This window comes from Pipra filicauda, unplaced genomic scaffold, assembly GCF_003945595.2.
Source record: "Pipra filicauda isolate LSUMZ 115617 unplaced genomic scaffold, ASM394559v2 scaffold58_size5111680_pilon, whole genome shotgun sequence".
NCBI lineage: Eukaryota > Metazoa > Chordata > Aves > Passeriformes > Pipridae > Pipra > Pipra filicauda.
In genome coordinates, this window is record NW_024104742.1 from 2074205 (window position 1) to 2091970 (window position 17766).

The following is a 17766-nucleotide window of genomic DNA, read 5'->3' on the forward strand; positions in this document are numbered from 1 at the left end:
CACCAGGAAGCTCTGACAGCTACTGAGCAGCTGTAGTGTTGTGCCTTTCATCATGAGATGGAGGTTTGCTGCTAAGACCCCCGATTTTCAGAGACATTAAAAAACAAATAAAAATGGCAACAGACACCACACCAGGTTCTGGACACACAGCAGCCCTACAGCAGTGCCCAGAAAGCACCACCCACTCTTAATGCCCACAGTAGGCTGTCAGGCAAGAGTCACTGTGCTGGGCTCCCCACACCTCCTCTCATTCTGAGATGTGCTCTCTGGTCCAGCTGCACATGCACACGGTGTCTTCAGCGCTCTATGGAAATGGTTCATCAAATCCCACATTGATGGAGCAGTGGCATCACTTGCAAAACTACAGCTGGGACAAGCTCCCAGCTTCCCAAATCAATACAGGTATCTTTGTGGTGAATGAATCTTCATGGCTTCTTCCTTCCACAGAAATTTTGGCATCCTAAGCACCCTGCAGCAGTAAGCTGAATTATACACCACAAAAGCTGTACCTCCTTTTTTTGTAGCTGGAGATTTAATTTGCTTTTCCCTAGGATGTGATAAGTGAAACAACAAGCAACTGCTCACTGGCCCCCTTCTCCACATCATTCGGGATTTAAGAGGCCCCAGTCATATGATCTTCATTCAATTCTGTGGGAGGACAGAGAAGTCCTTGCAGTATTTCCCTGTTCAAAGGCATAGAACAGCTTTCAGAAGAGCACCCTTTCATGAGAGAGCAGCACCTGTCCTTCACAAGAGTAACAACCGTGCCTCCAGATATCAAACAGTTCAAGTTTAAAGAAAATGTATACACATGCACAGCCTTTTCATGTGTAGAAATGGGAGCTAATCCAATGTAGCAGGTTTGTTGAGACAAGCCCTGAGGCAGCTCAGCCTGATAAGGGCATCTCTCAAGGAGACAGGAAAAAATAGCTCGTTTCATCTGACAGGTGTACAGAGACACCACACAATTCACCCACTGCAGGGCAAAGGCTGGGTTGTGGAGGCAAGAGGAGCAACATCAGCTCACAAAAGATGCTGAAGCATCTGAGAGGACCACCCAGCTCCCACCATCCATCCCAGGGGACCAGTGGCAAGGGGGCAGGAGAGGGCTGAGGAGACAGATGGCTTTTTGGTTGGAGAAACCCTGCTGTCTCCTCAGCTGGTTGCACCAGTGACCATAAAAACAACCACAGAGTAACTTCCAGGCTGTACAGCTCATCACCCCAGAGAGCTGCCTGCTGGAGAGCAGGGAAACCTGTGCACATCCCTCCCTCCTCCAGCTGGTGAGAGCTCCCACACACCACGGGGCTCACTCGTTTGGAGCGACAGACTTCAAGCAGTCTTGGTACAACCCTTGGGGAAAGTGAAGGTATTTCTACTTAAATAGCCATTTTTCATTGCACTGGATAGGCCAGTTAGAACAAGTTCCCTAAGAGAAGAAGCAGGAAAATCCTGCTTATAACGGGATACTAGTCTAATGCAACTGTAATCTACCCTGGCCAAAACTGAGCAAGTTTACATTAAAAACCTATATATATTCCTCTTTTATTTCCCCCATCTCACTGAGGAATACAGTCAGCACAGAAAGTTTCAGCCATTAAATACCTCTTCAGCCTTTGTACTGAACTAAGAGGCAACTAACAATTTATCACAGAAGCTTTAGGAAGAAAATGATTGTGCTGAGGAATAAAAGATCAGAGAAACCATCCACAACCCCTAACTTCTTATGAGAGGTTTTCTCATTTATTCTATCTTTGGCTTTAGTCTCAAAGGGGAGACAGCTTTCAGCATGAGAAGAGCTAAAAATTGCTCCACTCTGGACGTGCTGCTGAGAGTCATTTTTGATGCTTTCCTTGGCTTCTCCACCAGGAGCTGGAGGGATCGGTGGCTCAGATCCAATATGACGCAGAGTAAAATTGCCATTGGATTTTTCCTCCAACAGATGCCACACACATCTGAAAAATGGGAGGCAATGAAGTGCCTTTCTGTCATGTTTAGTGGCCTGCCTATGGGATCAGTTCATCTATTCCTTTTATTTGCCCCAATCCTCATTTGCTCCCTCTTCTTTCAATTTTTTACCCCAAACTCCTGCTGTCCAAGTGAGATCCAACAGAACAAATGACAGACAAACTCTGAGAATTTTGGTTTTTTTTCTCCAGGATGTTTAAGAGTTTAACTCTGTTTCCACAAGTTAACAGAGGCACCAGACAACTCTTAAAAAACACTTTAAAGCCTGGCCTCCTCAACTCTAGATTTGTGGATCTTTTTCTAATTAAGTTTATTAATTTTTTCTATAAAGTTTCTTTATTTCAGGATTGACTGTGTTATTACTATTCATAAAAGACTGACATTAATAACTAATGCACATTGATCTTGGTGTGTCCTTGTCATTCAGATCGACAAGGGATTAATGTATTCCATTTCTGCCCTCCAAAGAGGAAAGCAGAGGCATTCAACTCCTCTCCACACATCAAAGTGAACATAACCACAGGAGGCACTCCCTGCTACACCTAGAACTTGTAGAAAAAAACACTGCAGCTCGGTAAGTGGAAAAGGAAACTCTTCAAGGCTTCAGTCTTGGGGCCAGGAGTTTCACTAGGTCATATCACATTTACGTACCGTGGAAATCACCAGCGACTCAGCCTGACAGTGACCTCCATTTGTCAGCAAAGTTTATCATCTCACAGGAATGCCGTTGTACAGAAAATTTTCTTCTCAGCTCCATTTAACAGGGCTCAGCTCCCCTCTCCTCGCTCCACTACTCTTGTTTCAGACTTAACCCTGTCCTGGGCAAACACCAGGTCCATACCAAGAGCTGCATCTCTCATGGGAGGGGACAGAAAAGCTCTGTGTGCATGCAGATCTGACCAGCAGCTGAGTCTCCAGGAGGTATCCACAGCTGCTTCTCTTCCCTCTGTCACACCAGGCACAGCTAGGATCATCTGCAGACTCATCTCAGGGCTTACCCTGAGCAGCCATGGCCACACAATAACCTCCTGCTCCCCAGAGGCAGGGGATCAGCATCAGTAAAACAATCAAACAATTATTAATTCTCTATTATTAATTTCCTTATCCACATTGCCAAATCAGTCTATCAAAGCCATACAGGGTTTTTACTTCTGCCTCCAAGGAGGGACTATTTGGGATCCTAACCCTGGGAAGACCTGTGAGACGGGATGCAGGGACTGACACCAAGTCCTGCTACAGTGCCAGGCCCCAGCTGTGATCCACACATGGCATCTTGGATAATCGTCTGACCAGTTAAGACTTGGCTAGACACAATTTTAATTCAAGTATGCACAGAAGGGAGGAGAAGAAAATAGCTTTTAGTGATTTAAGAGGCGACGACTAGTATTTTGTTAAAATAATTATAATAATAATTCAATACCTAGCCAGACAAGACCTCAGAACAAAGTACTCTGGCATGAGTACCTATTTTCTTTTAAAAATGTGAAATTCAAACATACTAGGAAAATAAAGATCATAATAACAGCCTGTGATTTTAGGCATTTTATTTCACTGCTTGGTAGAAAGCCATACTGCAGAACACCAGCGGGGATTTCCCAGAGCACCAGTAAATCTTGTTACTGAAAATAGAACAGTTGGGGAAATTTAAATCAAAGCTACCTTGTTAACGCTGTCACCGACAAGCTACATCCAGCTGCAGAGAACTTTTCAGCAAGAGAACTTCCCAAAATGGAAATACTCACCCACACACAGGATGTTGAAACAAAACCCATGATTAACTGACTTATTAACCAGCTGGTCAGGCAAACTGTCAAATCCTACGTGTCCAGAGAGCGGGACAGTACGACAGCCTTCACCCTGAAATACAATGAAATAGTTGTGTCATTTTCAAGCCAAATACACTGCTCTGTCTATTCTCTAAGACCTCCCAAGCAGAATCAACTGCACAGTCCAAGCAGATTTGCAGGGATGCTGTCAATCATGTCAGCGTGCTTCCCTCTTCCCCAAAACAAATCCAGGCGGCACAAATAGCACGCTTCATTTGCCACACATCTGAAGGTAGCCCTGTCAGAGAAATACTAAACTTTGCAAAACACGTACCCAAACACAGCTGCTGAAATAAAGAGGCAGCAAAACACTTGTTTCTTGAGGAAATACATAGAAACTCAAGTCTCATACTGAAAACAAAAAGAATCTCCGGTGCAAAGGAGTGTATTAATGACACTTCCTCCTATAAGCCTATTACAATTCACTTCATGTGAATTGGAACTCACATGTAATTCCCATTCACAGCTGCAATTACAGAAACTAGCTAGAACAGTTAGGAAAACTGTACCTACATCTAGTAACTGAACAACTGGACCTACATCTAGTAACTGAGCAACCCAAACACAACGTCTCTGCAAAGCTCAATTGCTGCAGCACAGAAACAGCAGAGAATACAAGCTCCAAGCTATCAAACACAGCAATATCTTCTGTACTGTTGTGAAGATGAAAATCTCAGACTGCAAAGAGGAGTCTGTCCAAATCTGTAAAACAGCCACTGGCACCTGAAAATCAGGGATCACTGAAAGAAGCTGCAAGGGAGATGCTGACATAGGCAGGTGGCCAGACCACGCAAGGCATCAGGTCTTCTCCAGCTCCAAGTGTTCCTATCCGAGCTTCAGAGCACATCTTTGAAAGCCAGGAACCAAACAGGAAAACACAAACTGAGAAAACGTGTCCAGAACTCAGCTGCCCATAAACCCACTGCCCTATCAGAAGGGAGCCTGCACGAGGGTTTGGGAGTGGGGGTACCCAAACCTGTCTGCGGGGGGGCAAGGGCTGCTCCTGCCCAGCCACCCAAAGGACTTCATGACAAGGTGCTCCTGCACCCTCTCTCCTGTGCCCAACACCACCAACCCAGTCTTCCCAGACAGGTGCCCCCTTCTGCCCCAGGACACAGAAGGGCTGAGGCCCAGCTCCAGCTCCACACCATGCACAGCCACTTCCTTCTGGAGGAATTTCCACCTGGCCATTGCACACAGGCCTGTGTAGGCCAAGGCACCCAGGGTTCCAACCCTGCCCAGCAAACAGCAATAAACCACATGTATGAACTCAGCCTCAGAAATGGCATCATGCAAAACAGAGAGAATGGTGCTGCACCCACATTATTTGTGTGTACTGGAAAGTTGCCCTCCTGCAGCCCCCAAAAAGCAGCTATCTGCCTCTCTGAAGAAAAGGCTTCTCTTAATAACGTAATTTAGTGTCAAAACCAGAAAATTCCCCTCTGGCTTTCCAGGAACATCATAAGTCTGCAAGAAATACTACAGCCAAAAGGCAATAGTTTACAGGGTGTAATTTTTGACTTGTTCTTTCAGAATCATGCTTTCACGTATCTTGAAAGACTGTTTGCAGGGACAGGCATACTGGTTTTCCCTCTTCTGCTAATGGTACTGGTATTTTAAGCCAGGAAAACATCCCCAAGGAGTGCATTTACTACAGTAGCCTGTCGGTATCATTACTTGCCTTGTTACTGTTTTGCTGTTGTGGGTTTGTCGTTTTTTTTTTTTTTTTTCAGATATGAGGCTCCAAATACACTGCAGCCATTAACCATATTTACCAGTCTGTGATGTGTAAATATGTTTCCCCTTAGCCATATTTTGTGTATTAGTCTGACTCTTCCTGCCAAGATGTTCACCAAATATGGTGCTTTATTAATTCCTGAGCACCTTCCCTCCTAACGACACTTTCATGAGGAAGGCGCTCGAGTTCCCCAGCAGATTCTGGTTTTGCCTTGAGGATGCAGCTCCAAGTGCAGCAATGCACAAACAGCTAAAGCAGAAGAAAGGGAGGCTGTCAGGCACACAGATTTTTGTGACAACACACTCAAACTCTCCTAGACTGCATTCACCAAAACAAAACCCAGCACCAGGGTATCTTATGGCAGTGCTGGATCTGCAGCAAAAGCACCCGGTCCCGGTGAAGAACAGATGGGGGGACAGAGTCCGTGAAGGCGCGAGAGAGAACCACAGGCAGACTGCTCCTGGGGAAGGAGAAATATCAAGTGTATTTTTAATAGTCAGCCTTAAAACTGCACCGTTTGAAGACTGCTTGAACACTACTCTCCCCAGGAAGCGTGGGCAGGAGTGTAGGCTCTCATTAAGAACAAATCTTCCCCTCATCCCTAAATATAAGTGTGATCCAGATGGAACAAAATAAACGGTAGAAGTTAAGCCACGCTGGGCTGAGAGCAGGCATTTACCATCACACAGAATTCAGCCTCCAAGTCATTTCCTGCAGCTTCTTTTTCTAGTCACCTGTGGTTTTATAATGCAGTTAAACCACACTTCACGTCTGCTACAGGCCAGGAAACAAGTACTGTGAAGTGTGATTTCCAGTCACAGCAGCTGAGCCTTCATGTTAACTAGACAACCACGTGCTACTCTGGCAAAAAAGCTAAAACCTCCTTGGCCAAGGCATCAAGAGATCAGATGCAACGGGAAAAAAATGAGAAAAAATGTTTTAAGGTCAAACACACATCAGAAGTTGTCAGCAGTTACCAAACCTGTGGAGAGAAAATAAACATTTTCTATCTGATCCACCAAGAAACTGTGCAAGTCACCAGTCTTCAGGCACCAAGTCTCTGTACCAAGAATGCTGCTATATATAAAGACCATCATCATAAACAACATATGAACACAACGATTAGTCATCCTGGATGTATATTAAATGTAGAGTTGGATCACCTTGTTCAACACTGAAGGAGAATACGTTAAGCTTATAAGCTTTCTGCTGATAAAGTGTTCAAGAGCTGTCTTGTACTATTTATCTTTGAAAACAAAGTTTCAGATCAAATTTAAAACATATACAGAGGTACTAACAAGGTAAGTAAGGCTTAACTATTGCGTGAAGGCTTTTTCCCTGAGCATCAGTGAGTGCTGGATGGCTGAGTCCTTCCATACTCTGTTTTAAGGTTACCAGCTTCTTGGAACAAAGGCAAAGATGGAATGTCTGGAAAGGCAGTGTGAACACTGGCACCACACCAAGATCCCAGATGCCTTCTTTTCCCCCATATACACAGAGTGACCCGCTCCAGGATAGAATGGGCTGTTGTTGCTCGGGAGGAAGCGAAGCATGTTTGTCACAAACAAGATTAAAAGAACAAAAAGAGCAACACACTCTCTTGCTGCATCATCAGGGTACTGCAGAGTGAAAGTACGGAGTAGCCACTTGGAGAGGTTATTTTACTTTTTGCCTGTCTTTCAAGGATTTACACAACCTTTTGTTAATGTTTCTCCATGTCAAAGAAGCCACCACTGCCTACTCTGATTCTTACAGAGAACTATCAGAAATATATGAAAAATACAAAGATTTTATAATGGACAACCCCAAGCCTGAAAGCACTGCACATTAAATAATAGTTTACATAAAATCAGTGAGATTTAGACTCCAAGGTGTTTGAATCATTCCAGGGTCCTTGGGATGAAGAAACGATTAAAGGAAAATCTTGCTGAATGCATGTCTGTGCCTTGATCTACTTTACACGACAAGCAGGTACAGCACTGTCACCTCCCAACGTCCTCAAAGCCCTGAGAGGCCGTTTCCTCTTTGTGGAGATAAAGCAGAGCGTGGTCCCTGAGACACACAGTGATGCTGCCATTGCAAATGTCAACGCTGCATATTCAGAACTATTTCTGGTGGCCTCGTCTAAAGGACACCACGGCAAATGAAAAGCCTCCACTTCGTGATATTCAAGCAGAGCACGGCAAATAAAGAACGTCACAGCTCTGAACCCAAGGGACCAATATCCAAACAAGGCCAACACAGCATGAAACTGCTCCCAAAGGCTGCATCTAATTGAGAAGACTGTTTCTGTTTAGGACACTGACAGCTGACATTTAGTACTTCTGACACAATTTCCCACCTCTTCCCAAATGAGAATCACTTAAACACTGAGGCCTTGGAGACTCCCTTCGAAGGATTTCCAAACTGCTGCAACAAACGCAACAGCACCATCCCACAACAAAACCAAATCAAGCAACACTCACAGAGCTCCAGCACCACTGCCAGTGCTCAAAGCAGCCACCCCCCCTGCCCCTCTGCTGCCCTGTAATGCGGAGACCTGGGGGCTTAACCCCCAAACCTGAGACAACTCTTGCACAAGAGGTCACATCACAAAGCAAGGCAGAACCTGAACCGAGGTTTCCACACCACAGTTTTCCACATCAGAACAACATTAGATCCCTTCTCCTGACCTTGGCGTTACAGCATCCACTTCCCCAGACTGCATTTGGCTCTGATTAAACAGCAAATTAGAGCAACACTTGTATGAATTACTTCTCACTTGTACAAGTAATTCTCTCATGCAACGAAGGAATTATCCAGCAGACAGTATAAACATCCTCCCCGAGATAAATGTAAAGCAAGAATGTAAAGTCTAGACAAAGACTTTGTATTTCTTCTCTTTGCTCAGCTGATAACAAATCAACAAGAATATAAAAGAAAAAGAAGAGAAAAGTGAGAGGGAAATAGTTTTCAATCAGCCACCACAGAAAGCAAGAAACATCTCACCAAAGATCCTGACCATCGACCACCCTCTTCAGACGCACTGCATCACTCGGCCACTCAACATGCACAGTCAAGTGCTTCCAAAATCTCAAATTCTGACAACTCCTAAGATTACACTTCCTTATGCCCCTGCCAAAAGGCTGCAGAAACACCAATGCAGTTTGGATACATTCCCAGAAGTCTCCTCCAGCAACTCAAAAATACATATCACTACCAGCAGTCATAATGGTTTTTCTGACCCCTACTAGAGATTGAGAGTTGAATAGTGTCTGGCAAGCCGGTCCTCTGCACACATCCTCCCCCTTGGGCAGCAGAGTGGACACATTCCCTGTGGTCTCAGCGTTTAAATCCTGCACCCTCCACACCAACAGAAGACAGGAGAAGAGACTCAGCTTGGTGGTGACAGGGCCCCACTGCCTGCCTGGGGAGGAGGGGGTTTCACTGACCATCTCCACAATAAACACGGGTTTGATGAACAGTTTGCTGGCGCAGAGGCTGGGTGGTGATCCCAAATGCCCCACAAACCCAGGCCTCACACGTTTAACCCTGTTGGCACACTCAGAGCCCTCTGCATTACCTGGACAGTACAGCTGACTGCTCCACAAACCATGGCCATGACCGGATGCCCAAGACCTTGGCTGACAAATCATCTGTCTGAACAAAGACATGTGCAATTTGCAGCGCATTAATTTCAAGCCTGTCTCACAGCCAGCTTTCCCTTTTGCCTCCAAAGAGAGGCTGTGCCATATCATAATTCACGCCAGGCCACAAGCAGATGTCTGAAACTCCTGTACATTATCATAGGAAAGTCTAACACTCAATTGCTTTTAAAAGACAGGGGAGCAAGTGAGTCACTTTACATACCTTGGCAGTCACATACAAGGCAATGGGTATGTCCAGGAAGAAATAACATCACAAACTGGCAAGGAATGGCACATTTACCCGTTCAACAAGACTGGGTCCATGCTAAAACCTACTGCTTTGAAGACGAAATGGCAAGCATTCATCTCAAGTATTATTTCTGTACTAACGCACGGACATCAAAGTTGGAAGCCCATCAAATCACAGACAAAACGCTTCCGCATGCAAACGCGTTACAGATGCCTTCTTACCATTTCTCTAACATACGCAAAGGTGGCTCGGCTCCCTCTCTTCCTCGTATTTCCTGCGGAGATAATTCTCCGCAGGCACACAGAGACCTTGTGTCGAGCACGGCGGCGGCCCGGGGGGACATCTCGGGGAGTCCCTCCGGGTCAGCGCAGCGGGGACACGGCGCTGCTGCCGCTCGCCTCCCGCAGCTCCTCCGGCACACGGTGCCGGCCCGGCCGCCTCCCCGCACCACGCACTGCCGAGCACGGGGCGATGTTCCTTTGGGAGAGCAGCATCCCTGGAGAGACCGGGACGACACCGCCGCGCCCCGGCCAACGAGGGGCCCCCACCCCGGGCGGGGGAGCGGGGCGAGGCTTCCCCAGCGCTGCAGCCCGACCAGCACCGGGTCCGGGGACACCGGCCGGGCAGGACCCCCCGCCCATCCCGGTGCGGGAGGACAAGGCGCCGGGCCGGGCTGCAGCGGGAGACCCCAACACCCCCTACCCCGGGCAACCCCGACAGCCCTGGGGATGGACCCCAAACCCCGACCCTCCGGGAGCCGCCGCCCCGGGCCGAGCCCCGCAGCCCGCAGATGGCCCCAGGCCGGGGTCCCCGCAGCCCGCGCCCCCCTCCGCCCCGGCCCGCCGCCCCGGCCGTGCCCGACTGTCCCGCCCGCCGCCCCGGCGCTGCCCGGCCCCGGTTCCCCCGCCCCGGCGCTGCCCGGGCCCCGCGATGCGGCGGCCCCGCGCCCGCCCGCACCTGCCGCGCCACCTCGGCCGCCGCCATCGCTGCGCGCTCGCCGCACGTCCCGCCCCGGCCTGCGGGCGACTCCGGGCGCGCCCACCGCGGCACCGCGCGGGGGGACCCCGCCACGGCACCGCGCCCGCCCCGCACCGCGCTCCGCGCCCCGCCCGGCCCGGCCCCGCCTCCCCCGCCCTGCTCGGGCCAGGCGGGCCCGCCGGTGCCGCCGCCGCCGCCCTCCGGGGGGCGCGGGGCCGCCGGTCCCCCCCCTCGACCGCTCGCGATGGTGCAGCCCGGGCTGCGGGCGGGGCGGGCGGAGGGGCCGGGGCGGTGGCTCCGAGCGGGGCCGGGCGGGCGCGGAGCTCCGGACAGCGGGCGTCGGGCCCCGGACGGCGGCTCCTCGGCCCCTGCCAGTCCCGGTGTCCGGTTGCCCCTTCCCCCCCTCCGGTAGCGCGGGCCGTGCAGCCCCGAGGCTGAGCCGGGGTTCGCGGTTTGGGTCTGTTCGGGTCCTCTGTCCGAGCACGTGGCGCACTTGCCGAGAGCTGCTGGACGGTTCAGGCCCGCCGGGCACCCACTGACCGCGGCGGTGCCGAATCCCCTCCCGGTGGCACCACAGCCCTTCCCGGCCTCTCTCGGCCCGAAGGTGCAGCCTCTGCTCCCTCAGCTGCTTGAGCACATCTGCTGCTTCCGGGGGGTGTCGCTGCTGCCGCTTGGGTTTTCCTTCGTTTCGTGCCAGCACAAGCATCAAACAAGGCTGAGAGGAAACTCAGTCCCCACCCAAAGCAAGTCACTTCCCCAGCCCCTGGGACCCCCGAGTAAAGTCCCCAGGCTTGGCAACCTGGTTTTTATCCTGGTCAGAGTGCCTCCAGTCCCTAATGCAGTTATGGCCAGGGTAGCCCTAAATGGAAGCTTTGCTGTGCACCTCATTCCCCAGGAGCAGCACCTTGTTTCCCTCCTTGTTTTCCCCAGCTGCCACCCAAGTGTTTTCAACTCTTCCCTAGGATCCCACGGCTGTGTGGCTCAAGCTCTCTGAGCCCACAGAAGCCACCAACAGCCAATGATAAATCCAGGCAGCACCAGAAAGGGAGCAAGGGGACAATTACATTTTCACCACCGGTCATTTGGGCTTTGACATTATGCCAGCTCCCCACACATCCCAGAAAAACTGGTTAAAGTGGTTGGAGAAAGGCAAAGGTCCTTGAGGGTGGACAACCAGCCCAGGGCAAGTCAGAGCAGGGCTAAAGCTTAGGGAAGGGATATTAAAAAGGTTCAAGGGGCTGTTGTGGCTCTTCACTGCCTGACCAGCCACAAAACCCAATGACAGTTCAGCCATGGGTGTCAGAGGAGTCATGGGTTAGAGAAAGGTCTTGAGAGAAACAGGACTAGGAACTTTTGAGGCAGAGGAATTTGTCCTGATTTCTGAAAAAATTAGGGTACAGACTACTGGTGGCTGCAGCTGCCAACACCACCAGCCACGGCTGTGCTGGAAAGTGAAACAGAGCAAGAGAGAAAGGCCAAAATGCCTCTGGGACGAAACATCATGTGGCAAGGGACCCAAAACACTGTCCCAGGCTGGGTGTCCCTTACAGCAAGGAGACCCACCAGCTACTGGGAACACGGCTCCTCGGGGCAGTAACCTGGGTCTGCCTGAGCACAGCATCAAGGAGAAGCATTGCAATCGTGGGGGACAATTTTGGGGGGGGCTGTAAGACAGGTGCCTCAGCAAGGCAACCCTGGGGCACCACTGGGGCCAGAGGAAGCATTCCTGGGATCAGTGTCACGGATTTACACAGGCCAGATGTTGTAACAGGATCTGACCTGGAACCCCCCTGGGAATGCCAAGTCCAAGTGAATGTTCCCAATTAGTCTTTTGTTAGTTCTTTGGTTACAGCTCAAGCTGGTGCCTCCTACCCCAGTTCACACCTCTCAGTTACACCCATGCCACCCATCACCTGATTCCCAAGTCAATCACTAAATTCTGGTCAGTGGTCTATTGATTTCTTACTGGACTACACTGTCACTGGGCTGGCCACCTTCTGACATTACTTTTTCCCTTGGAATTGTCTCCTGGGTCCTTATCATCTCCATTCTGCTCCTATCTGCTGAATTCAGGGAGTTCTTTGTTAGCAGCATTGTTTTATCAGAAGTTTACATTTTGTCGGGTGTTGCTGGCTAAGGCTGAGGCTACTTCAGCTGCTGATGGTGAGACACCGGTGCTAAACGAGACTGTTCAGAGAGGAGAAGACAGTTCAACAAATTTTTTCCATAACACCAGCACCAGACTGCCCAGGACCCACCTGCCTCTGCCCGCCCCCGTGGTCCCACACACTCCCCACATCCCCACACAACCACCTGCTCTCCCTCTGTGACACCGCAGCCGAGTGGGGCCAGGGGGGCAGACAGTCTGTGGTTGAGGCCGTGCACGGCGCCTGCGGCAGCCACGGACACAGCGTGGCCAAAGGTCACCTGCACCGCCCGGCAGTGCCGGGATCTGCCGCCATGCCCTCCCGCCACGCAGAATCGGTTCCTCCTCCGCCTAATGCTGGGGAGGAAGCGTGGGGTGAGAGCTGGGGAGCGTGAGCTGTGCCCTGCTGGGGATCAGGCTGCTGGCCAGCCCGGGGAGGCACCGCCATGGCCCGGCAGGAGCAGAGCTTGGCAGAGCAGAAGGTAGCTGGCACCGGCCAGAAGTTCTCCTTCCTGGAAGCTGCCCAGCCCCAAGCAGGGAGCCGAGCCCGCAGCTCCCAGCTCCGGTCAGCCACCCTGGGGAGCAGGGACAGTTTCTATACGCTGCAGAAGATGGACACCAACAAAAGCGTCAGCTGGGGCAGGCACAGCCTGGGGAGCTGGGGTAGGACTGCAGGCAGGTTCTCCATCGGCCATGGCAGTACCCGGAGGAAGGAGCTGAAAGAAATCCTCCTACAGACCAACAGCCCTGGCAGCACCTTGCGGTTTGCCACCACTCAGAAGACATCCAACAGCAGCAATCTCCTTGCAGGGCCACACCAAGAGCAGAAGTCCGAGCAGAGTCCTGACCTGCTGCCCCTTGTCCTTGATCCCCTGGAGCACGCGTGGCTGCTGACGGTGGCTGAGGGCGATGCCGAAAGCATCATCAAGCTGCTGGACTTGGATCCCAGCCTGCTGACCAGGAGAGACTTTGTGACGGGCTTCACCGCTCTCCACTGGCTTGCAAAGCATGGCCACCATGAGAGCCTCATCCAGGTCATCTCCCATGCCCAGAAGAAAGGCTATCCCGTCAACGTGAACATTCCCACAGCCAGCGGCGGGCTCACCCCCTTGCACCTGGCTGCCTTGCAGGGACACGAGGTGCTCATCAAAGTGCTGGTGGGAGCTTACGGGGCAGACACCAGCTGCAGGGACCACAATGGGCGCAAGGCTTGGCAGTACCTGAGGGCAGACACCTCCAGGGACCTGAAGGAGCTGGCGGGGGCCTTGGAGGAGGACTTGGTCCAGCTGCGCTCTCACAACACCAACAACAACTGTAAGTCATCTAAAGAGGCCAGGGCAGGGCAGGACTCTGTGGACTCTGGGGCCGAGGGGAAAGCCCAGCAACCCTGGAGCCTGTCGGCTCTCCGAGGCATTGTTAGACAGGCATTTGCTTTCTTCCAAGAGCACTGAAGATCCTCTGTCCCCATTCACCTGTAAATCCATGCTGGATAGCAGCCAGAAGAGCCTGAAGAGAGCTGGGAACTTGGGTGCTTGAAACCCTGGCCAAGTGACGATTAAACCACGGCACCTCAGCCACCCTGGGTCTCGTGTGGTCTTTGGGGCTGTGCTGGTGTGTGTGGGGAGCACCACGGCCATCGGAACACAGACTAGGGACAGCCCTTCCAAAAAACTGCCTGTCGGCAGAGGGGCTTTTACCCCATGCCCAAGCCGATGGGAACTCCTTGCTGCAGCCCCTCGGTAGGGACTCACAAGTCAGCTCTGCTCTGGGGAGCTACTTCTCCGACACCCCGTGTGCCCATGAGAGGATGCTGACCCACCACGTGTGGATCCCATGCTGGGGCTGTGGGTGGATGTTTGAGCTGCCTGTCCCAGGCTGCTGGCAGACTTTATGTGTGCCTGTAGGTGGGTCACACAGAAATTCGGTGACTTGGTTCTCCTACCTGTAAAATGAGATGCCTGAGATGCTCAACCCCATTGGGGATGGGGGCCAGAGCACAGGAGGCAGCAAGGACACCAGCGGGGTGGCATGGGTTGGCTTCTGTGGCGACTGGAGTTCAGGAGCAACTCTGGAAAGATGATTCATTGCTCAATACCACGGAAAAGGTATGTGAAGGCTGTGAGATCATCTTTATTGCTACTGAGGTCATGCTCAAAAATGAAACTGATAAATATCCCTGCAGCAGCAAAATGCCATGTGTATGTACTGGTCACTGCATTAAAAGGGCAAAGCCTCTGCTTGCTTGTTTGTGTTTTGTTCACCAAATGGAGCTCTGCCCATGATTTCAACTTGCTTTTTACATTCTTGAAGGCCAGGGCTGCTTAAAAATACCTTCAGAAAAACAATGTCCCCTTCCTCTTTTTCATCAGCACGAGACCATTCCTGCCTCCTTAAATAGCAGTCCCATTTGAGCAAGTGTCTCTCAGACAGGAACCGGGGAGTTTCTGTTCCCCTCACAGAGCAACAGCCCTTGCAGACACACCTCGTTTGGGAAGGGAGTTGTGGTTTCTTTCCAGCTGCCTTTCTGGGGGTCTGCAGAGGTGGCCAAAGGACTTGAGATGATCTGGCCTGGCTGCACAGATGAATTTGCATCTTGATGCAGAAAGATACACACATAAGTTCCTCTGGGGAACCTGAGCCTGTGGGTTTCACAGACCCTGAGCCAACCCCAATTACATACAGATTGTGCTCTGAAATGCTACTTGGACACCCAGTCTGCAGTAGGTGACAAAGGGAAGAGCAGCCTGCACATGGGTGGACAGTGATCCAGGTGACTAGGTGAACATATAGATGTGTCTTTTTAATCTCTGAGGTCAGCAGTAGATACATACAAAACATGCTGGGAATGAATTCAATGCCTGATCTACAGCAGTTTTGCAATGCTTTAGCTCTAATGGATTGAAGAGTATGGCAACATAGCTCCTCCTGGAACTGCTCTGGCCACATCCATGCCATGGGACAGCAGGGCTGGTCACAGCAGCACAAACTCCATGAACAGTACTGGTGTCAAGTTCTGGTAACCAAAGTGCTGTTGATGAGACAGGTGGGACTGACAAAATATTTTTTGTCCTGTTAGTCCTCTGTCACCCTTTCACACCTGTCAGGGAAGGGACACAGGACCGCTCATACATCCGCCTCTGAGTAAGGCACAGAGTAAACAGTGGAATTAATGAGAATTGCCTTGAAGGAACCATTTCCTTGGCACTCATACTTGCAGCTTAGTCACACCCCACCAGGAAACCTGGACTTCAATGTTCCATTCAAAGGTAAAATTTAGCTGGTAAATGCTGCACTTAAATAACACAAAATGATTTTTAGTACTTGATTTCCCTTGACAGGTAATGAAAATCCCTTAAAGGCAGCTTTTCCCCCATCTTTCGGTTGTGGGTTTAAACCTGTATTCTGTGCTGAGATGAATTAGGCAGGGACTTCAGAAAGAGCAGAACCAGAGCTCAGCTTCTCTGGGTGGTGGTACAACACGCTCACTGATGACACCCCCCTGCCCTGCCCGGGTTCTTTTCCACTGAGCAAAAAAAGGATCTTCTCCTGCTGCTGCACGTTGTTTGCCCCAAACCCCACGCCACTTCCAGTGACCCACCCCTCTGTCTTGCACGGTTTATTTTCATACCTGCAGAAGGGCAGTTGGTTTGGATATACAGACACATTTAAAAAAATATTTCTCAAGTACACAATTGGCTCTAACTTTGCTTCTCACTCAAAAGCAACAGCGTATCCACCAAAACTAATGTAGTAAAACATCCAAATTATTTAGATTTTTTCTTTAAAGCTTCTGTTGGTGTCTTAATTATCTCATTAGCCCAGTTCTGCAGAGATCCCTGATCCCCCCTGCAAATCTCACAGAGAGGAGAAGGCAAACAGAGCTGCCACGGGAACAACAGAAACCATTCATAACCAGGGTTTAAGATTCTGCAGAAGGCTGAGTTTATCCCAAGTTTAATTTGTACTAAATTTACTATGTGCTGTCCTTTAATGTCCAATTTGAAAAACAGATTGTCAAATGAGGAAAATAATACAAGGGGTTATTTTCCAAAGCAGCTCCTTAGTAGAAACTGCTTCCATCTGATAAAAATATCACAGTAAGGACAGTAATAGGGAGACTTTCTAATAAATAGTAATAAATTTTTCAATCTATTACTCAGGAAAGCTTTCCCACAAATGCCATGGAGAAAACTGTCTCTTTCCATTCTCAAGTCCATAAAATTACTCTTTTCCTCCTCAGCCAGATCCCCATAGACACAATTAAAGAGAAACTCTAGAGTAGCTTTGCCTGCCAACAGTGGTGCTGTGGGGAGGCTGCGGGAGGTTCACGGGGCTCCAAGGCAGATCTCCAGTCCTCAGCAGCGCTGTTATTTCCCAACATTTGCCTCAAGAGCAAAGAGACTTCAAAATCATTGGGGTCAAAGTGTCTGCAGCATGTGAGCCTCTCTGGCAATGCTGTTTGCTGCTTTCCTGTTGCAGTGACTTACTGCTTCCCTCTGATAACAAAGGAGTCTAGACTCTGACCAGACAGGAGGAGAACCTAGATGATATTTCTGCAGCGTCCTGAAGTTGGGAAAAATCCCAGCCTTGCTCGCCCCAGCTCACAGAACCCTCCAGCACAGCTTAGGAGGGACAGATTGCCATGAGTGAGATGTCTATTTGTTGGCATTTGCACGTGTGAACATGTGATGTGCCCAGCGTTATTTGCTACCAATCGCTATGCGAAGGAGGTAAATCTATTTACCTTCAATGTGAAGAGCAGCAACACAGGTGTGGCACCCTGAGGCTTCCTCAGGAAGCTGCCTCTCAGGAACGGAACCACCACAGCAGCTGAACCCAGGAACCTTGGCAGCCCTCAGTGTCAGGATGGGCTTTGCACCGTCAGGGATTTCCTGCTGACCGGAGCACCTACCCCGGGTCAGCTCTGCAGAAAGGGAAGGAGCAGCCACGCCGGGCTGGGAGCAGAGCACAGCCGCCTCCTCCACTTCCCTGAGGCAAATAAATGGTTCCACAGGCCCCAGCAGAAAATACCAGCATCAGGGAGCTGGAGCGACAACTACTCTGAGCCATTTTATCTGTTTTTTCCTCTCCCCCTTTTTTAAATAGCTGACTTGTCTTGAGCTACTGCTGTCTGCAGAAAATGTTTTATATTAAGCTGCACCCGTGGTTGACATGAACTGACTTATCAAACCAATACAGAGCTCCAAAGCAAGCTCAGGTTACCTCATATTCTA

The 17766-nt window shown here is 50.4% G+C and overlaps 2 protein-coding genes across 5 annotated transcripts in view; one reads left to right on the forward strand and one right to left on the reverse strand.

Annotated features, from left to right (window-relative positions):
- Positions 1-10463, reverse strand: part of SEPTIN6 (septin 6) — a 29645-nt gene extending 19182 nt beyond the window's left edge. For 2 of the 4 annotated variants that reach the window (XM_039387790.1, XM_027716469.2), the window contains exons 1-2: positions 10366-10461; positions 3711-3825 (exon numbers count right to left, since the gene is read on the reverse strand). In XM_039387790.1, the coding sequence (XP_039243724.1) occupies positions 3711-3825; positions 10366-10392 (142 nt within the window). In that variant the 5' untranslated portion in view covers positions 10393-10461. Of the gene's footprint in view, positions 1-3710; positions 3826-10365 lie in introns of all 4 variants that reach the window. The other 2 variants (XM_027716470.2, XM_027716465.2) reach the window with 2 other exon arrangements.
- A 2351-nt stretch (positions 10464-12814) lies between these two features.
- Positions 12815-14109, forward strand: SOWAHD (sosondowah ankyrin repeat domain family member D). The gene has a single exon (XM_027716601.2). It carries the CDS (start codon positions 12979-12981, stop codon positions 13981-13983), a length of 1005 nt encoding a protein of 334 aa, XP_027572402.2. The 5' UTR covers positions 12815-12978; the 3' UTR covers positions 13984-14109.
- The last annotated feature ends 3657 nt before the right edge of the window (positions 14110-17766 follow it).